Source organism: Littorina saxatilis, linkage group LG11 (genome assembly GCF_037325665.1).
Source record: "Littorina saxatilis isolate snail1 linkage group LG11, US_GU_Lsax_2.0, whole genome shotgun sequence".
In the NCBI taxonomy this organism is placed as follows: Eukaryota; Metazoa; Mollusca; class Gastropoda; order Littorinimorpha; family Littorinidae; genus Littorina; species Littorina saxatilis.
Genome location: NC_090255.1, coordinates 15364735 through 15386734, shown reverse-complemented (window position 1 = coordinate 15386734; position 22000 = coordinate 15364735). Strand labels below are relative to the sequence as shown.

The following is a 22000-nucleotide window of genomic DNA, read 5'->3' as shown; positions in this document are numbered from 1 at the left end:
ATCAGCAGGTTCCAAGCAAAAGCGGGACTCATCTGTAAACAACACCTGAGCCCACTGCTGACGTTGCCACCTCACATGTTGAGTGCACCAGGCTCGGCGAGCTGCTCGGTGATTAGCAGTCAGGGTTGTTCCTCGGACTGGACGCCTTGCACGCAAGCCAAAGTTGTGTAAGCGGTTTCGGATCGTCTGACCACGAACAACAGTGTAGGTGGAAGCTTGTAGGCGTTGCCTAATGTTGTTTGCCGTAGCCATTCTGTGTTGCATGGCCTGCCTCTGAATGAAGCGATCCTCTCTTTGTGTGGTGACTCTGGGACGACCAGAACGAAGTTGTCGCTCCTGCACTCTTCCAGTTGCGTGGAATCTCTGTTTTAGTCTGATGATGACAGAGGGAGCCACTGCAAGCCTCTGGGCCACTTGCATGGCAGCAACACCGTCTTGTAGCCATCCTATTTCCCTTCCTCTATCCAAATCGCTCAGTTTTCTTCGTGGGGGCATGTTGCTACTGTGCATAATTGTGTCAGCCTGTCAACCTTTAAACACAAGCTGGTGTGCGATGTTCATAGCCAGGACCCTGTTGTAGCACGTGCATCACAACCTTTTGCCCTGGCATGCGTTCCGCAAATTTCATGGGGCTATAAAAAACACCCTTTTTCTTCCAAAATGCAGAAGCTTTTGAGAAGTCCTACAAAGGGAAATAACTCTGCCTGTCAAGCATCTAGGTCAAGACTCATTGTTCATTTGTTAATTCAAGCACATTATAATCTTTTAATTATTATGTCGATGTTTAATTTTTTGGCAATTTTTTATAATTAGATCCGTTTTTTCAACCGATCCTTAACTTTTTTTGAAAAGTGTACATTACACAGACATTGTCGCGCGCGCACACACACACACACACACACACGCCCGTGCGTGCGCGCGCGCGCGCACACACACACACACACACACACACACACACTCACACGGACACACACATGCTCTCATGGCACATACATACACAGACACTGACTGTCGCCCTCACACGCATACACATACACACGCGCACGCGCGAGGACATAACAAACACGTTCGTGCACATACACAGAGTAGACGCAGAAACAGACAAACAACACCGACACAGACTCGGTCGCACACACACACACACACACACCCACACACACACACACACACACCCACACACACACATTCACACACACACCCACACACACACACACACACACACACACACACACACACACACACCCACACACACACAGGCTGACAACAAACTGCTGCGTTTATTTGGCGCAATGCAGAAAGTCCACTAAGAGTGACCTCATCGAATGTTTCAACAGAGCGCTCACATTCCTGGTCACCATTTTCATATATGGGTCAATAAAACGTGTGTGACAACACCTCTCCTCTTCAGATTTCGTCTTGCTCACATTTCCTCACGTCCTGTACCATCCTGATACATGTTCGGTGGGATGGGTTTGGGAGATTCTTTTCGCGTCGTAATCCTAGTCACAGAGGCAAAATTTCACCTTACAGGACATACTGATGCCTCCATGTTGTCTAATTTCATGTATCACAGCGGTATCACAATAGCATTACACATCGATCACGGCCGGGTTCAGGGTCCCGGCCATCCCGTGCTTTGCCGGAATGCTTAGCGCGATTTTACAGAGACTAATTTAGACAAATTAAGTTGAGCAGCGCTCAATTGAGTTTTCGAGTCAGTTTCTGCTAAATGCCGGAATGCTTAGCGCGATTTTACAGAGACTAATTTAGACAAATTAAGTTGAGCAGCGCTCAATTGAGTTTTCGAGTCAGTTTCTGCTAAACTGATCGGGACTAAATCGCTGCTGGATCACCGGGACTGTTCACGTGGCCAACCTCTCGCTGTCTTGGCCTTGGCCTTGAAAACTCCTTCGCGATTTCTAGCCGACACAACTCAGTTGCTTGAAAGTTGGCTGAACTGTGACATCGACCATGTGAACAGCACTTCAGATTTACTAGATGAGCCTTTGACACTCGAGCGCACTGCTTTGTGTCCTCTCAAGGCCGCTCCTACACTGAGAAATCCTGATCGACAGCACAGTTGTGTTCTACGGCTGCATGCTGGACAAAATAGCTGAGCGTGTTCCCCTCGCGTACTATGACAGTGTCTGCCGTCAGCCTCTATATATATACATGTATATGTGTGGACGGCCTCTGGCTTTCTATGCTAACTTTCTGCCACACGTGCGTAGTGCGAGGGTACCTGTGTGGCAGTGCGTACGGTGGACACCAGCTGACCATCATCCGACTCATTGTGCCTGTGGCCGTGCTGAGCTTAGACAAAACACTGAAAACTTTCACCCACTTCTTAGAGACACGATTTTACATCACTTCATGTGACACACATGAGCTTGGAGACAGAACTTTAACATACTTTTATCTTACTCCGTTAAGCATAGAGACATTATATTACAGCCCGAGATGGGGTGTTTTGGCAGTTTCGATGCAAAGGTATTTCCACGGTATTTCCAAAGTTCTTTGACTCCGCGCGCCCCTCTACATCATGCGACACTTGTCCCGAGTGTGAGCGAGCCGCGAGACGTTGTCCGGCCTGAGTCCCGACCACAGCCCCAGGTTGCGGCACTCCGTCACGATGAAGTCGTCCACCGCCGTGCCGTGGAACACCTCCATGTGCGGGCTGTCCAGGCTGCGGGTCACGCCGGGCAGGGGGGCGGTGGGCTTGCGTTCGGCGTTCTCCACATCGAATTGTAGCACGCGCCAGTCCAACGGCCCGCCCAGGTAGTTCCGTGTGGCCAGCTCCAGGTTCACTGCGGGCAGCGCTGTAACAGACAACATACTTTTTAGTCATGTCTCAAGCAGTCAGCGCTGAAACAGACAACATACTTTTCAGTCATGTCTCAAGCAGTCAGCGCTGAAACAGACAACATACTTTTTACTCATGTCTCAAGCAGTCAGCGCTGAAACAGACAACATACTTTTTACTCATGTCTCAAGCAGTCAGCGCTGAAACAGACAACATACTTTTTACTCATGTCTCAAGCAGTCAGCGCTAAAACAGACAACATACTTTTTTTTCTTTTTTTTTTCTTCATCAATTTTTTCTTCAGGCAAGCACAGATTTATAATGACACATTCAAAAGCATTGTCACTGATACAAATGTAAGTCACAGCAATGACAGAGCTGAACACACATGTGATATTCAGTTACTTCTTACATTTTCAGAGCACGTCCCAAAAATCAGAAGAATACATTGACTATTGTAATAATGTACATCACTCGTCTTCATCCAACCGTTAATAGCTGTTGATACGGAATCCATTTTTTAATAAACTGAGTCTGTTTCATGAGAATATTGTGAGCATATTTATCAATTTGGTACAAATTATATAATTCTCTTAAAAATATTTGCATGTGGGGACGAATTTTGTTTATTCTGCATTTGTAAACAAAAAACTTTGCTGTTAATAAAATATAATCAAAACCAGCGTCTGTTTTCATGTGGTTTTCATGGTTCAATAATACCAGTAATACCAGTTGGTGTAAGTCTGAGTCTGTCACAGTTATAACATTTTTCTTTCAGACATTTTTCAAATTCAGTAAAAAAAAAAACTGGACATGTTCACATTGCCACAAATAATGATAAACTGTATCTTTTTCTAATTCACAAAAATTACATACATTACTTGTGACTACCCCCATGTCTTTCAATATTGCATTAGTCACTAAAACCCTATTATTTATTTTAATTTGGAACCATTGTAGTTTTACCTCTTGTATTTTCTTTGTTTTGTAAAAGACTTTATTCCAATCAATTTCAGTTTCAATGATTTTTTCCCAACTTTGACATGCTTTTGGGACACATGTATCAGTTTTTCTAACAAGACATTCATAAAATATTGTTGCTCCTTTTCCACGACAACATACTTTTTACTCATGTCTCAAGCAGTCAGCGCTGAAACAGACAATATACTCTTTAGTCATATTTCAAGCAGTCAGCGCTGAAACAGACAACATACTCTTTAGTCATGTTTCAAGCAGTCAGCGCTGAAACAGACAATATACTCTTTAGTCACGTCAGGGTGTATTTCACCGCAGACAGCGCTGAAAATGTACCATTCTTTATGGACAATGTTCGAAAATAACTCAGTGAAAAAGTTGTATTACTTGAGGGTGAAGCAAGCTGAGCTATGTGAGATCAGAATTAGAATTCAAATTATATCCAGTTGGATTCTGAATCTAGACAGATTCCGATCTCAGCCATGACGTTTATTTATCTAGTACATTGAGAAAAGATTAATTCCGAAAATAACTCTGTCGGGTTTGTATGGGTTCTAAAAGAGTAAATACCTTGGCTTTTACTGGGACAAACATTGGAGGGGCCAATCATTAGCGAGGGGTGTGTCTGACTTTTTCACTTAAATTTTGGCGCATGCGCTGTGAAGTTTATTGTCAGATCTACCGGAACTAGGGGGCAAAAGGAAAAATCGACAACGAGGCTTGGTGCAAAGTCAAGTGCGGAGACAACGAGGCAAACTGTTGTGTTTGCAACTGCAAGTGCAACAGTGGAATGAAGAAAGAGAAATACGGTGGACAGAATTTGTCATTGTATGGCTTTCCGATGGGTGCAAGTGCGAAGGCGCAACAGCGAAGGACGCGATGGGTGCAAGCAATCCGACGACAGGGGTTTGTCGTGCCATTGAAAAGTCTGCTCGAGTCACTTCGTGTCTGGCAATGGCACGGCTATCAGCGATGCCAACTACGTTGACTTCGTACCCACCCTTAATCTTGGATTTCCCCCTCCCCACTCTCTCTCTCTCTCTCTCTCTCTCTCTCTCTCTCTCTCTCTCTCTCTCTCTCTCTCTCTCTCTCTCTCTCTCTCTCGCATGATACCGTATATACATACACGGATGTTTCTCTGTGTGTGAGTTTGTGTGTACGATACCGTGTGTACGTATGCGTGTGTGCGTGTGTGTGTGTGTGTGCGGTGTGTGTGTGTGTGTGTGTGTGTGTGTGTGCGGTGTGTGTGCGTGTGTGTGTGTGTGTGTGTGTGTGTGTAATGAAGAGAGAGAGAGAGAGAAAGGGAGAAAGAGAGAGAGAGAGAGAGCGGTAATTGAATTTGGCTTTTACCGAATGAAAACTATTGTCAAAACCAGTGCATTAAGAACTAAAACCAACCAACCATAAAATAAAAAGCACCCTCCATCCCTTTTAACTGTCTCTCTTTTCCGCTTTCTCGCGCTTTTTCTGTCTGTCAATCCCCCCCTCTCTCTCTCTCCCCCTCTCATTTCATAAAAGAATTTGAGAGAGAAGAAAAGGTTTCAATATCCTCGGTTATACCTTGTGTCAATATTTCCATTTACAAATATATGTAATAACACTGTCTTACAATTAGTCAAAAACAAAGCCCTTTTTTTCTAAAAAGATCAAAATCCGAAAGAAACTGACAACTGAAAATCATGCAGAGACTTTCTTCCGAAAATTACAAATATCTGGCAAATTGAAAGGAACAACAAAATATTCCTTCAGAGAGAGAGAGAGAGAGAGAGAGAGAGAGAGAGAGAGAGAGAGAGAGAGAGAGAGAGAGAGAGAGAGAGAGAGAGAGAACTCAGAATGGTTTATTATTAAGGCCACAGAGAGAGAGAGAGAGAGAGAGAGAGAGAGAGAGAGAAAGAGAGAGAGAGAGAGGCAGAGAGAGAGACAGAGTGAGTGAGCGAGCGAGTGAGCAAGAGAGAGAGATAGAGAGAGTCACACACACACACACACACACACACACACACACACACACACACACACACACTGAAACAGACAGACACATGCACACACACGCACACACATACATACACAGACATACACATACACACACAAACCACGAGTGAGAGCGAGAGACTGAAAAAATGAGAAAGAGAGAGTCGTCAGTAAGTAGTGGTATTGACACGTAGCGATAATGACACGTCGCGCTAAAAGATGTAGTGCTGTCGACACGTAGTGATAATGAACGAATGATAGCGACTCATCGACAAATTATTTGTAGCACTAATCAACGTAGCGATAGCGGCACGTAGCACAAATGACACGTAGGACAAATGACACTCAGCACAAATGACACGTAGCGCTAGCGATACGCACCCTCGCTTATGCAGGGGAAGTTCGCCAAGTCTTTCGTCCATATACCACCAATAGCCGTTTCAAACCATACCTTCGTGCATGTCCTTGACTTTTTGTTCATGATTTTGAACAAGATAATCCGTTTTCTTGCAGAAGTTCTCAAAGTAATCCTCTGGCAAAGTAATCTTCGAGCATCGAAAGTGAAAGAGGTATTTCAGGCCAGGCACCTATTGCCCCCTAGTTCCGGTTATCAGAGAGAGGCTGCCGTGCCCTAAAATCTGATTGGTCGAAACGCTGGGGGCAAAGGTAATACGAAAAAGGTCTTATTTGTTGGCTGATAAAAAAGCAAGGGTACTCACTCTCTTTCACAACCCATACAAACCCGACAGAGTTATACAAAATTTCGAAAATCGTCTATTTTGCCTGTGGAAATACGCCTATGGCATCACGCGAATAAGGAGCGCCGACCTGCGTGTTTACTGCAGACAAAGGCATCATATCGAGCGGACACTGTATAAACGGCATTTTTCTTTAAAAAAAAACCACAAACAAAAACAAACAAAAACTAGGCAGATCGGAGCTCCATATTGAGTGTGATGCGTGGTGATTCCCGATGAGCCATACCAAACACCGTCGTTGCCTCACCTTCACCAAATACAACTCTTCCACAACCCAGAAACAAGTCGCGTGAAGCGATATCAAAACATTTAGTCAATACGTCAGGTTGAAACTAAAAGATCAACATTAAAAACGAGCCATCGCCGATACTAACTGTATTAAGTCTTGGCTAGTAGAAGACGGAATTAAACGGGCACGCTCGGCTCCGCGAAGCATGCGAACGCAGTACCTATTTTCTTTAATTGTGAGCACATTTTTAGAGTAAAATGTCATACCTTATAGCTTTAGATTCAGGAAATGATACAGAATAAGATTAAATCTTTCTTGGATTGATTACTCAAATTTTATTTGTGATCACAATTTTGCCCAAATAAAATATTTTCATTAATTTTAAGTACATTTTCAGAGTAAACATGGCATATCTATATATTTTTGGAGTTAGGAGATATAAAAGAATAAGATGAAATCACTTTTGGTTCGATTAATCACATTTTAATTTTAATCACCAAACTCAATAATTAATTTTCAAGCTTCGAAGCTGAAATGCAATCCCATAGTCCGGGCTTCGTCGAAGATTGCTTGGCCAAAATGTCGATCAATTTGGTTGAAAAATGAGGGTGTGACGGTGCAGCCTGAACTTTAACAATAAGCCGGATATGACGTCATCAAACATTTATCCAAATATTTGAGAAAATGGCTGGGGATATCATACCCAGGAACTCTCATGGGAAGTTTCATGAAGATCGGTCCAGAAGTTTTCTCGGATTGATTTTATACACACACACACACACACACACACACACACACACATACATACATACACACACCACCACCATCGTCTTGATTCCCCGTCTATGTTAAAACTGGACCAAATGTTAAAAAAAAAATTAGCACATCCTGCAGGCTTGTTCATACCACAGTGCTCTGAGGGACACCACCTGGCCAGAGGAGACAGCGCTACAAAAGAAGCTATACGGCCCATTGTAGTTTCTTTGACGGCCCCAAAGAGGACTTGGAGAGGACAGCACGTTTCGCCCTGCAGTCCGGACTGACGATCTAACAGCGAACGACAAGAAGAAGAAGAAGAAGAAGAAGAAGAAGAAGAAAAAAAAATTAAAAAGGCAAAGCTATTTCCGAAAAGTGTCTATTGATCTCCCTTCCTCGCCCACCTCCACCATACACAAACATTGCCGTCGCTAGCCGTACATCAGTCCCCCATCCATCCCCCGAACACTGACCTCGCTTGTTGAGAAGGAACTGGTAGGCCGGGATGACGGACTGCGGGTCGAGGAGGTGCAGCTTGACGAAGAGCGCGTTCATGTCCCTGTTGTAGTCGTCCTCCGTGTAGTGGCCGCGCACGATGCGCTGCTGTACACTCGCCGTCCACCGCGGCTCTTGGATGTGCTGCACCAGCCGTTCCGCCCACACGTCACTGCCACATGAAGACACTCAGCGTCACTTGCGCGTGCTCTTTTGCCTTCTGTTGCTTATGCGTCCTCGGTTACAGTTAGATTTAATGTCTATCCCTTGTGCACTTTCTGAGACCAAGGGTAGGGCGGATGGTGGTGAGAGAAGTGAATGGGGGGGGGGGGGGGTATGTTCATTGGCCGTGAATAGTATGCGCAGTCTTGTCTTATGCTAAAGCCGTGGCTAAGAAAAATAAAACGGTTGATTTCCACCCCCTTCAGCTAGTCTAAACTGCTTGCTCCTGGCTTCTGATGCTGTGGTATGGACACAAAGATAGTAAGCCATCTCATATTCTTGTGGTTTCAGTTCCACAATGGGTGATAAGAATGTGTCTATCGTTAACGTTTCTTTGTTCATTTTCCTGTTCTGTTGTTAACAGTAGTGGATGGAACTGCTCTCAAACATGGAGGAAGAGTAACTACAACATCAAACTGTAAAATATACAGATATTTATAATTCACCCAAAGAAGATAAAAAGATTTTTAAAAACAAAACAACATCAGAAACATAAGAAGATTATAAACATAAGGCAAAAAGAAGGTTCAACTCACGCATCATATCCCATAAAGTCTTTCAACGACACACCGGAAGCGGCATCCTGTACAACTTCCGGGTACACCAAACTGTACATCTGAAAACCTGCAGCAAACACGACACGCTTAAAGATGTGCTGTACAAAACTACAATACGAGAAAACGTCATAAAAAAACCATATAGTCAAGCTGTCGAACTCACAGAATGAAACTGAACGCAATGCAATTTTTCAGCAAGACCGTATACTCGTAGCATCGTCAGTCCACCGCTCGTGGCAAAGGCAGTGAAATTGACAAGAAGAGCGGGGTAGTAGTTGCGCTGAGAAGGATAGCACGCTTTTCTGTACCTCTCTTCGTTTTAACTTTCTGAGCGTGTTTTTAATCCAAACATATCATATCTATATTTTTTTGGAATCAGGAACCGACAAGGAATAAGATGAAAGTGTTTTTAAATTGATTTCGAAAATTTAATTTTGATCACAATTTTTATACTTTTAATTTTCAGAGCTTGTTTTTGATCCAAATATAACATATTTATATGTTTTTGGAATCAGAAAATGATGAAGAATAAGATGAACGTAAATTTGGATCATTTAATAACAAAAACATTTTTTTTACAATTTTCAGATTTTTAATGACCAAAGTCATTAATTAGTTTTTAAGCCACCAAGCTGAAATGCAATACCGAAGTCCGGCCTTCGTCGAAGATTATTTGGCCAAAATGTCAATCAATTTGATTGAAAAATGAGGGTGTGACAGTGCCGCCTCAACTTTTACAAAAAGCCGGATATTACGTCATCAAAGGTATTTATCGAGGGATATCATTCCCAGGAACTCTCATGTCAAATTTCATAAAGATCGGTCCAGTAGTTTGGTCTGAATCGCTCTACACACACACACGCACGCACACACACACATACACACATACACACACACGCACACACATACACACACACGCACACACACACATACATCACGACCCTCGTCTCGATTCCCCCTCTATGTTAAAACACGGAAAGGCCATCCATTCCCCTACCATATTTAGGAAACAGATTGGTTTTATAAATATATATGTATACATGAGGTGGAATAGACCCTATCGGTATTCCAAGCTCTCGTAATCTCTCGCAAACTTCAGAGCATAGCAAAGCATGCGGTACAGCGATCTCGTGCGAGCTGCACAAACCAAGGTTGACAAGGTTCGAAGTTCTCGCGATGTTCAAAGCATAACAAAGAGCGTGTCTCGCGAGAGCTGCTCAGATACCGAAAAGGTCTATACAGTGGAACCTAGACATAGACATACATTGCCTTCAAAGTTTTTGAGCTTTGTGGTAACACATGTCGCAAAAAGACACATCGCGTCAATTGAGACATTAGTTATAATGCTGTTTAGTTTTTACATTTAGTCAAGTTTTGACTAAATGTTTTAACGTAGAGGGGGAATCTAGACGAGGGTCGTGGTGTGTGTGTGTGTGTGTGTGTGTGTGTGTGTGTGTGTGTGTGTGCATGTGTGTGTGCATGTGTGTGTGTGTGTCTGTCTGTGCGTGTGTGTGTGTAGAGCGATTCAGACCAAACTACTGGACCCATCTTTATTAAATTTGACACGAGAGTTCCTGGGAATGATATCCGGCCCGGACATGTTTTTCTTTTTTTCGATAAATACCTTTGATGACGTCATATCCGGCTTTTTGTAAAACGAGTTGAGGCGGCACTGTCACACCCTCATTTTTCAATCAAATTGATTGAAATTTTGGCCAAGCAATCTTCGACGAAGGCCGGACTTCGGTATTGCATTTCAGATTGGTGGCTTAAAAACTAATTAATGACTTTGGTCATTAAAAATCTGAAAATTGTAAAAAAAATAATTTGTTTTTAAAACGATCCAAATTTACGTTCATCTTATTTTTCATCATTTTCTGATTCCAAAAACATATAAATATGTTATATTCGGATTAAAAACAAGCTCTGAAAATTAAAAATATAAAAATTATTATTAAAATAAAATTTCCGAAATCGATTCATCTTATTCCTTGTGGGTTCCTGATTCCAAAAACATATAGATGTGATATGTTTGGATTAAAAACACGCTCAAAAAGTTAAAAAGAATAAAGAAAAGCGTGCTATCCTTCTCAGCGCAACTACTACCCCGCCCTTCTTGTCAATTTCACTGCCTTTGCCACGAGCGGTGGACTGACGATGCTACGAGTATACGCTCTGGCTGTAAAAATGCAGTGAGTTCAGTTTCATTCTGTGAGTTCGACAGCTTGACTAAATGTTGTAATTTCGCCTTACGCGACTTGTTTTTTATTACTGAAGAAATATATAACAACATGCACATGAACACCAGATACCAGCATCTCAAAGTGAGTTGCAGCATGTGGCGGGGCACGCACCTAACTTTTTCCACTGCAGACTGCCGTAGATGTCTCTGAGCGCGTCATCCACGGCGCCCTTGTTGATTGTGGAGTGGAACTTGTAGTCGTCCTTGGTGTTGGCCATGGTCTCACCCAGCAGGGCCACAGCCAGCGGCTCCATGGGGAACGTCCTTAAGTCCACCTGCTCTTGCAGCGGGTCGGGCACCACGTGGCTAAAGAACACTTTGTGCACGCGCAAGTCCGTCTTGATGCACGTCATCAGCAAGTCACGCGAGGCCCTAGTCACCAGGTCGCTTCCTTCCGGGGAAAAGGGCGACAGCGACTGGAGGATCTCCAGAGACAGCTTGTCGCTCACTGGCTGGCTCATCTTGTCAGCTTGATGGGCGAGACTGACACTGGGTTACTTCATCTTGTCCCAGGCACTGTGGACCAAAACGTTCGTCACAGCTATGGTGTTGCCTCCAATATGGTAGCTATTAGGTTAATTGCTTTGGTTCTTCAAATTAAAATTCAACCAATTGCCTAAACCAGTTCCTAGACAAGCACATTGAGTTAAAACGTGCGCAATGACTCACGCGACTATATGAATGAACTTTCAGTTAAAATAGCTGGCATTGGCTTTTAAAAAACCCACCACATACTGCATTTGATGTTTCTCGTTTCAGAGCGTTGACAAGTTTACTAAAAACGCATTCTCTCTCTCTCTCTCTCTCTCTCTCTCTCTCTCTCTCTCTCTCTCTCTTTCTCTTTCTCTCTCTCTCTCTCTCTCTCTCTCTCTCTCTCTCTCTCTCTCTCTCTCTCTCTCTCTCTCCCATGTGAGATAAAGGGGTCAAGCACGATTAAACACTTCAAATCGCAGCTTCGCAAATATCTGTTGTCACGAACAGTTACATTCTGAAGCTGTTTCTATCTAGAATGCATTGCTATCACTAACCTATATATTTTGTTGATGATGATAATGATGTCGACGATGATCATGATGATGATGATGGTGATGATGATGAAGTTGTTGTTGTTGTGTGTGTGTGTGTGTGTGTGTGTGTGTGTGTGTGTGTGTGTGTGTGTGTGTGTGTGTGTGTGTATGTGTGTGTGCGTGCGTGTGTAGTGTGTGTGTGCGCATATGTGTATGTGTGTGTGTGTGTGTGTATGTGTGTATGTGAGTGTGTGTGTGTGTGTGTATGTATGTGTGTGTGTGAGTGTGTGTGTTGTATTGAGTGCGAACGTGATTGCAGGCATGCGGCGCGCGTGTGTGTGCGAGTCGACTTTTCTTTTCCTTTGTATTATATTGACATACATGTACATTTCAATGTTTTATTATGCATTATGTAGTCGTATAGGTAATGTTGTAATTAGTAATACTATATGATTGCGATTGACAATTGTCCTTTTATTGTCTTAATTTTTATGTCTTAGTTTAGCAGGGACAGATTGTAAGACCAGGCGTGAGCCTAAAATCTCCATCCTTGAGTAATAAAGTTCGTTCGTTCGTTCGTCCGTCCGTCCGTCCGTCCCTCCGTCCCTCCGTCCGTCCGTCCGTCCGTCCGTCCGTCCCTCCCTCTCCCTCTCTCTCTCTCTCTCTCTCTCACTCTCTCGTTTAGTTTAGGGGAAGTTTGCTGTTGATACGATGCGGGGACGTGGAGATGAACCCTGGACCTGGACCTGCGACCAGTGAGGAGAAAATTACGCGACAGACAAGGCAGAGTACAAGTGCTGACAGACATGGCAACGCCACACAAATTGAACGGTATGGACATGTCTATGAACGGTAAACTCGATAAAGGGAAAAAACCATTTTAGTCAGCTTCAGGAAGAGGTGAACGAGTTGAAAGAGGGGGTGAACTCTCTGAGAGAAGAAAATGACCAACTGAAAGGTTACAATGAGAAGTTGTGGAAAAATATTGAAATGTTGGAAACAAAAGTGGACGATTTGGAATGCCGATCAAAACGCAACAACCTGTAACAGTTGTTGTATGGCATGGACAGAGAGGAAAACGAAACCAATGAAAAAGATGTGAACAGAGGCTGCAAGATCTCTTTACAGATAAACTGGAACTGGCGGAGAATGTTGAATTTGATAGAGTGCACCGTATCAGTTCTAAACCCAACTCTCCCCTTATTGCACGCTGTGTATTCTATAAGGATAAAGTTAAAGTACTGAAAGCGAAGAGAAAGTTGAAGGGATCTAACATTTTCATTGGGGAGGACGTTTCCAAAACAGTCAGGGACATCAGGAAAAATCTAACTCAGTTCATGAAGGAAAGAAGAAACGGGGGTCACAAAGTGTCTGTGGTGTTTGATCACATCATCATTGATGGGGAACATTTTTTTTCTCTCCGCCGACGGTGAGAACATTGTGAAAGGTGGGATTGAGAAAATAAAATAATGTTCCGGCCGCCCCTGTATAAAGGAAATGTCACGTTTTTCAAATGCTCCTTCTTTTTACATTTAGTCAAGTTATGATTAAATGTTTTAACATAGAGGGGGGAATCGAGACGAGGGTCGTGGTGTATGTGTGTGTGTGTGTGTGTGTGTGTGTGTGTGTGTGTGTATGTGTGTGTGTGTGTCAGTGCGTGTGTGTGTGTGTGTAGAGCGATTCAGACCAAACTACTGGACCGATCTTTATGAAATTTTACATGAGAGTTCCTGGGAATGATATCCCCGGACATGGTGGGTTTTTTTTTTCGATAAATACCTTCGATGACGTTATATCCGGCTTTTTTGTAAAAGTTGAGGCGGCACTGTCACACCCTCATTTTTCAATCGAATTTTTGGCCAAGCAATCTTCGACGAAGGCCGGACTTCGGTATTGCATTTCAGATTGGTGGCTTAAAAACTAATTAATGACTTTGGTCATTAAAAATCTGAAAATTGTAAAAAAAAAAACAAAGTTTTTATAAAACGATCCAAATTTACGTTCATCTTATTCTTCATCATTTTCTGATTCCAAAAACATATAAATATGTTATATTTGGATTAAAAACAAGCTCTGAAAATTAAAAATATATAAATCATGATCAAAATTAAATTTTCGAAATTAATTTAAAAACACGTTCATCTTATCCCCTGTCGGTTCCTGATTTCAAAAACATATAGATACGATATGTTTGGATTAGAAACACGCTCAGAAAGTTAAAACGAAGAGAGGTACAGAAAAGCGTGCTATCCTGCTCAGCGCAACTACTACCCCGCTCTTCTTGTCATTTAGTCAAAACTTGTGTTTTAACATAGAGGGGGAATCGAGACGAGGGTCGTGGTGTATTTGTGTGTGTGTGTGTGTGTGTGCGTGTGTGTGTGTAGAGCGATTCAGACCAAACTACTGGACCCATCTTTATGAAATTTTACATGAGAGTTCCTGGGAATGATATCCCCGGACATGTTTTTCTTTTTTTCGATAAATACCTTTGATGACGTCATATCCGGCTTTTTGTAAAAGTTGAGGCGGCACTGTCACACCCTCATTTTTCAATCAAATTGATTGAAATTTTGGCCAAGCAATCTTCGACGAAGGCCGGACTTCGGTATTGCATTTCAGCTTTGTGGCTTAAAAATTAATTAATGACTTTGGTCATTAAAAATCTGAAAATTGTAAAATATGCATACCAGCGCTCATTGGTCTAAAACATATGTAAATATTGTGCAGCAAAGGGAAGCTACCCACGGGAAAATAATCATCGAATATCCTGTTATTAACCAATGGAGCGCTGGTATGCATATTCGGTGCGGATGCATGAGTTTGACGCCAAGTGGATATTAGCGGCTCGCAAACGAAGATTCGTCCAAATGATGGTTAAAAACAACCTGCAACGGACGGAAGCTGAAAATTAAAGGTACATACAGTTCAAACAATCATTCAACTGTATTTATTTGACCTTACACAGACTGTAGGAAGAGGCAAACCGTCTTGAACAATATTTTTCCCCAGGAAGCGACTCCAAGCACACAGAAGACTCGAAGGTGAGTGACGTACCTTGTAGTCTTTCTGTGATAGTAGTAGTCCAGTGGACGATACCTTCCGCCTGTGCTCGGATCAAGGTTACTTTTCTTTTTATGAATCGCTTTTCAGTACACCTTTTTCGGGTGATAGTGACGACAATAGTTCTGTCGACAGCGCTGCTGTAGACGATACCTGTAATCTAGTCTCGGACGCTCAGACAACTATTATGATAGAGGATACACCAAATATAACTGATAATAGAAACGGCCGTGTAACCAATACTGCATTTACCCATTATCGTGACTGTCCAACCCCTCGCACTGCAAAAGACATGGATGATAGCGGCATTTATATTGCTTGTGGTTGGAATGCGTACAAGGGTAAAGTTATACATGAAATGGATAGCAGCAGTTTATACGATACATTGCATGATAAAAACCCTCATGTCTAGCAATGATAGTTCTAGGCCTATGCTTCATATGAACGAGCGTGCGGTCGAGAGTGGGGAGGGGGTAAGTGAGGGAGAAAGTGAGAACGAGAGCGGTACGAATGGAAATGATCATGAACAGGGTGAAGCTGATGGTGGTGGTAAGAATGGTGACGGTGGCGGATGCGTCAAATGTAAATGGCACTGATCGATCTGATGACGTTGAAAAAATTTTTAATTCATTATCTTTTCTTCATTTGAATGTTTGCGGTATCTTGTCAAAATTAGACGATCCCGAGTTTGTTGATTTTCTTTCTTCTTATGACTTTGTCTGTCTAGTAGAGACGTTTGTTCGAACTTTCGAGTCATGTCTTTTTAATGACCATACGGTTTTCGTCAAGCCAGCAGTCAAATTGACGCGGCAGGGAAGATGTTCGGGTGGGGTGATATGTCTAATACGGAATGATATTATCCCTCACGTTACACAGTTGGAAAGTGATAGCTACTACTTCCTTTCGTTTGTTCTGCATAAAGAGTACTTTAGGTTCACTAAAGACATTTTGCTTCTCTGTGCATACATTCCACCTAAACATTCACCGTATTATGTATACTGCTTTTGATTTTGAAAATGGAATAAATATTTTAGAATCATGCTTTGGATGATGTAGATGTAAACGTATGTGGTGACCTGAATTCTAGGACCTCAGATATTACACCTGATTATGTTGACAAAAAGGATTTATATGTACATGTTAGTAAAGTTGATTTGTTTGAAACAAAGAGGTCTTCCGAAGATAAAATCTTGAACAATTACGGTAAAAAAATTGCTTTGTATGTGTACTGGTTTCGGATTGTGTATTCTAAATGGAATGTGTCAAGGTGACCTTCGTGGACGATACACATTTATTTCTGACAGTGGAAACAGTGTGAATGACTACTTTTTGATGTCTGTAAATCTATTTGAATCAGCTGCGGATAATTGCAAGTTGAATGTTTTAGAGCGTATTGAATCAGACCATATGCCGGTGGAGTTGGTTTTGAATGTTAATAGATTTATGCCGAATGCCATTATGAATGAAGCTGGTTGTGAGGTTGACGAATTTGTTGTCAAATATTGTTGGAAGACTGAATGTGCGGCTGCCTTCTCCTCTTTAATGAACTCAGGTGATGTACAGTACGAACTTGTCAATGCTGCTGCCTTAATTGAGACAGATGTTAACGCCACACTGAACAAGTTTAATGATGTTATAAAACAGCAAGCTGAATGCATGAAGAAAAGAATGTCAATAGGTGGTAAGTCGTTACAGAGAGAATGGTTTGACCATGAATGTCAAACAGCAAGAAGTCATGTCCGTAAGATGTTACATAAATGTAGAAAATCAAAAGATGTTATTGATAAAAATCTATATTGCATTGCTAGGCGTGAATATAAATACCTGATTGTTAGGAAAAAGAAAAGCTACAACGCTGGTCTACTCGCTGACTTGGGCAGCTCAGTAAAATCGCAGAAACTATTTTGGGAAACTATGAAGAAACTTTCACGGAGGAAAAGGCAGCCGCGTCATAACATTACTTTAGATGATTGGTTCCAACATTTCAAGAATGTACTAGAGAAGGACACACATGTAGCTATAGTGGACGTCGTTGATGGGGCTGTGGATGAAAATGCTGATGTTAATTAATGATGAAGGAAATGATGAGGATGTTGTTGAACATGTATTAGATAGACCGATTTCGAAAGAAGAGGTCACTCTTGCAATTAGAAAGCTGAAGAACGGAAAGTCTGCTGGTCCAGATGGGCTGATAGGTGAGTTGTTCAAGCATTCGGGTGAGGCTGTGGTGATGTTTTTGGTAAGGTTGTTTAATGTCTTGTTTGATAGTGGTTTTTACCCGGACAACTGGAAGGAATCAATAATCTTGCCTCTGTTTAAGAAAGGTCAGATAATTGATACCAATAACTACAGGGGAATATCACTGTGTGATGTCAGCAGTAAATTATATAGCTCCATAATTAATAACAGATTGCAGGAATGGATTAGCATAAATGATATTACTGGTGAACATCAAGCTGGATTTAAAAAAGATCATTCAACAGTTGACCATATCTTTACACTCCTGGCGGCCATTCAGAAACAGTTTACAAATAACAGAAAATTGTATGTAGCATTTGTTGATTTTGAGAAGGCATTTGATTCGATTTCTAGGAAACTTCTGTGGCCTGTACTTATGAAAAACGGTATTAGAGGAAATTGCATCGTTGTGTGAAAAGCATGTATTTGGATGTGAAAGCTAAAATAAGATGTGGCGCTAAATTTACTGATGTAATCAATTGTACATACAGTACTCCCCGGTTAACGTCACTACCGTTTAAGGTCACACCTCTGATAACATCAATCAGGGTGTTGGTCCCGACCTAAAGCCTTCTTTGTATGACCATAGACTAAGAAAACCTCGCTTAGCGTGACCTCGGATACGGGAACACCTCTTTTTAGGTGACCCCCGTTCTGGTCTCTAAATGCAGAAGACCATCGTTTAAGATCAAGCGAAACTGAAAGGAAAAAAATCTCCCAATTTTGCGGCCTTGACAGGTTTTTTGGCTCACGTAAGTGTAGCCTATGCGATGCTAACTTTTGTCTGTCTGTGCGTGCGTGTGTGTGTGATAGAAACTTTAACATTTCCGAGTCTATGGATAAAGCTCGCATAAGAAGATTACGTCTCGGTCAAAAGTGTTTGACGTGTGTGATAGAAACTTTAACATTTGAAGACGTCACATTATGACGTAAGAGGGTTAGACGTCACGCGAAGGAATTACTGAAAGTCTCGGTCATTGTTATTGTGAGCGGGCCGAGACTAGTTGGCAGATCTAGTGTCTCGCTTTCTTGCACAGTTTCACCTATGCTTACTGTGTGTGTGTGTGTGTGTGTGTGTGTGTGTGTGTGTGTGTGTGTGTGTGTGTGTGTGTGTGTGACGGAGTGATTGAGTTTGTGTTACTGTTTGTCGATTTCTTACGTGAGCCTTGAAGGCTTCGCCTCTTGTTCTCCATATGACGTCAAAAGAGAAGTGACGCACAAATGTAAACGTCATCAGATTATGTATTTTACTATGATTATGTTGTATATGGGCGCATACCCTTCAGAAGGCCGGGGCTCTGGCCTAAAACTGAGTAAACTTTCGTATTCGTATTCGTATTCGTATTCTCTCGTTTAGTAATATTTTCATTTGTCCAAAGCATCGGTGTTCATACCGGCACGGTTTTGCCTAGTGGTAAGGCGTCCGCCTCGTGATCGGGAGGTCGTGGGTTCGAACCCTGGCCGGGTCATACCTAAGACTTAAAAATTGGCAATCTAGTGGCTGCTCCGCCTGGCGTCTGGCATTATGGGGTTTAGTGCTTGGCCAAACCCCGAAGGTCTCGGACTCTGTTTACGACAGTGTACTTGTTGTACCTCATTGCATACATATGACTGTGCAACCGCATGACTCAGAATCCTGGTTTGGGCTTAGTAGTCATGCTGTGTAATTAAATGAGGTTTGAACTGAGGTTGCGAGTCCCCGACAATCATACTGTCGGGGAGCCTGCAACACGTGATGGCCAATGTATGTATGAAACTGCAAGTTGATACATTTGCCTTTGACAGTGGTTGTGTTTTTGATTTCCTCAACGGCATATTCTTTCAATAGGCAAAGAAAAGTTAACAAAACGTGACAAAACAAAAGGAGTGTAAACTAATAACAACAACAACAAAAACAACCAATTGACAAAAGTAAAACATGAAAATGAAACTAATGGTGTGTGTATCACAAGATTGAAGAAAGACTTGAATGTATCGAAGATATGTGATAAATCAGAATCGCCACTGACATACTCGCTGCTTGCGCAGCGTTGGGATGAAAACAACAGTGTGTACTTGTTCTTATCAAAGAAAATCAGCTGTTAAGTCCTATGTTTGAACACCACTCCAAAACGAAGAGCTTACAACGTTTGAAAGAATACTGTTATCACTGACAGCTACACCGACTGATGTGGCACACTCGACAGACACAACACATTCTGCAACAGTTGGTCGGCTGTAAGCGCTGTCCTGTCAACTCATTGACTGGAACAACCACTCCCACAATTACTCGCAATAAGGGAAGACTACTTCAATGGTAACTGCCGGGTTGGTTTTATATCAAGCACGCAGCACCCGCACCATTACTCGCAGACTACTTCCACAGTGAAATAGCAACTGGCTGGTTTGAGATCAGCCACTGTAAGTGCCGTTACAACGAGAAGAGACAGACAGCAGTTACTTTGCTACGAACACATTCTGGTAACTGGTTGTTGTTTTTTAAGCACTGACTGCTCTGCACCATTACTCACGTAGATAAGAAGAGACAGCTTCCACAGTAGAACGGTAACTCAGTGCTCGGTCGGGTTACACAACTTCACACGTAAGAACACAGTCCAGGCTGATCAAGTTTGTTCCAAGCATGGCTGAATATACGCTGCTTTGTACCCCGAATGAGCGTTGTCCTACTAGCTATTTAAAGCCTTGTTTGTCGGCTGTTTTATCTCTCTGTCATAACGCTGACAAGAAAACCCGTTCTCACGATCCTCTTTGTCACACACCCGACTTGCACACTTGTTGTGACTTTCGCACAGCTTGGGGTAAACCTGTTGAACTCAAAAGAGCCATTACTGAGTATGACTGTAATAGGAACAGAACACGCATAGCACCACGGAGAGCTTACTGTACATAACGCCCAGCAAAAACTGTGTGTAAATTGCTCCACGCTTTGAGCAATTTAGGAAGAGGACACTCGTCGATAGAAATAGCGCGATTATCTACCGGACGTGTTAACAGTCTGGCTTTTCTGGGACGCCAGGGAAAAACTGACTACTTATATCACAGAGAAAAGCGAAATTAAATCTCAAAACGTATCCTTACCGCGCTCAACAAGTATTCGTTCTGCTATTCATCCCACGAGGAGGTTCCATCCTGAACATATCACGCAGGACAGCTTGATATGAACGATAATCTTGATGATATCGCGATATTCTGGGTGTTATTCAGTGCCACGGACAGCTGCTGCCTTTGCTTAGGTGCATTCCTGTAATTGCTGACAAATGTCAACTGTGAATTCCGTGTGTGTGTGCGCTCGCGTGCGCGTGTGTGTGTGAGAGTGTGTGTGTCAGTGTGTGTGTGTTTGTGTCTGTGCGTGCGTGCGTTTGTGTGTGTGTGTGTGTCACGTGTGTATGTGTGTGTGTGTTTCTCTGTCTGTCTGTGTGTTCTAGTAGGCCTACTTCTGTTAGTGCTTGTGTACGCGTGCTATACCGACTCGGCCAGCCTCCACCAGTTAGCTTACCTGGGGCAGTGGCCCGGCACTGAGAAGGTAAGTGTACACAGCTTGCTCCCGGAACCCGGCCCGTACTGAACACGCACGTCACGAGTTGTCAGTCAAGCGTGGCGATCTTACTTTTTGTTTACACCGAGTCCTTCAAGGCAGCGGCGTCACAGCCACTACACCGTGACGGTAAAGTTTACCCAGCGCATATCTCACGCCAGTCACAATCCGCCGTGCCTCCATTCGACACAAAGAGAGTTTACCGTATTATAGCGGTGCACCTTTCTTTCACGCCAAGGGACAGTTTTTGGCTCACGAAGTGTAGCCTATGCGATCGTAACTTTGTCTGTCTGTGCGTTTGTGCGTTTGTGCGTTTGTGCGTGTGTGTGTGTGTTTGTGCGTTAGTCCTCTTGCCAATCATGTGAACCCGGAAGTGTTGAGTACACCAAAAGGTTTTTGCAGAAATGTACTGTATGGGTCCCCAGCAGTCAGAAACTGCCGGATGCTAACTTGCATGTCTTGAGCATTTTGCATAATTAGCCTAATTAGCATAAATTAGCATAATTCTTGAAAAGTCAATATCTCAGCAGCCCCTTGGCCGATTTCGACGATTTTTGAGTCGGTGTTGGGGTTATTGATGACTTTGAATCAATTTATGATATTTCCAAATTCAAGATGGCCGCCACTTCCGGTTTAAACCGGAAATGACCATATTCCACCTCCTAGTAGGCCTTTATTGGAAACAAAATGAACTCGGTTAACTGCATGATATTGTTTTGAAACATTGTTCAAACGATATACAGAACATACTCTATCTTTTAAAACATAGACTACTAGACTCCAAATTAATTCATGGTATTATTTGGTATTGGAAGAAAGGAGTGCATGAACCATTCCAAGCGAGATTAACATGACTGGCTAAATCACATCATCAACATAGTCACCCGCATCCTCATCCTCATCTGTTGTATCTCCTTCGTCTCCTTCACCAAACTCTGCATCGATGTCTTTGTGCATTTCTTGTTGGCTAAATCACATCATCAACATCGTCAGCTGCATCCTCATCCTCATCTGTTGTATCTCCTTCTCCTTCAGCAAACTCTGCATCGATGTCTTCGTCCATTTCTTGCTGTGCTTGTGGTGTGAGCGGGTTACAACATGTACCTTCACATCCTCCGCAGACGCAATAGCTGGTACAGGTCAGGCCTTCGGCTG

At 42.7% G+C, this 22000-nt stretch overlaps 1 protein-coding gene across 4 annotated transcripts; it reads right to left on the bottom strand.

The window, feature by feature from the left end:
• Positions 1-1258: 1258 nt before the first annotated feature.
• Positions 1259-20884, bottom strand: LOC138979830 (uncharacterized). Of its 4 annotated transcripts, none has more exons than XM_070352577.1 (5): positions 20807-20884; positions 11118-11521; positions 8743-8830; positions 7963-8156; positions 1259-2819 (listed from the first exon to the last, which is right to left on the bottom strand). In XM_070352577.1, exons 2-5 carry the CDS (start codon positions 11464-11466, stop codon positions 2536-2538), a joined length of 915 nt encoding a protein of 304 aa, XP_070208678.1. In that variant the 5' UTR covers positions 11467-11521; positions 20807-20884; the 3' UTR covers positions 1259-2535. The 4 variants fall into 4 exon arrangements, with proteins under 4 accessions (XP_070208678.1, XP_070208680.1, XP_070208677.1 ...); XM_070352579.1 differs by lacking the exon at positions 20807-20884 and adding an exon at positions 20389-20536; XM_070352576.1 differs by lacking the exon at positions 20807-20884 and adding an exon at positions 19821-20246.
• Between the last annotated feature and the right edge of the window lie 1116 nt (positions 20885-22000).

What these genes read in the sequence shown, in the direction of transcription:
- LOC138979830 (XM_070352577.1), bottom strand. Translation starts at nt 11,466, where the DNA reads ATGAGCCAGCCAGTGAGCGACAAGCTGTCTCTGGAGATCCTCCAGTCG. An exon ending in TCTGCAGTGGAAAAAGTTAG is followed by an intron (nt 8,831 to 11,117) that starts GTGCGTGCCCCG and finishes TGTTTGCTGCAG; the next exon opens with GTTTTCAGATGTACAGTTTG. An exon ending in GACTTTATGGGATATGATGC is followed by an intron (nt 8,157 to 8,742) that starts GTGAGTTGAACC and finishes TTCATGTGGCAG; the next exon opens with TGACGTGTGGGCGGAACGGC.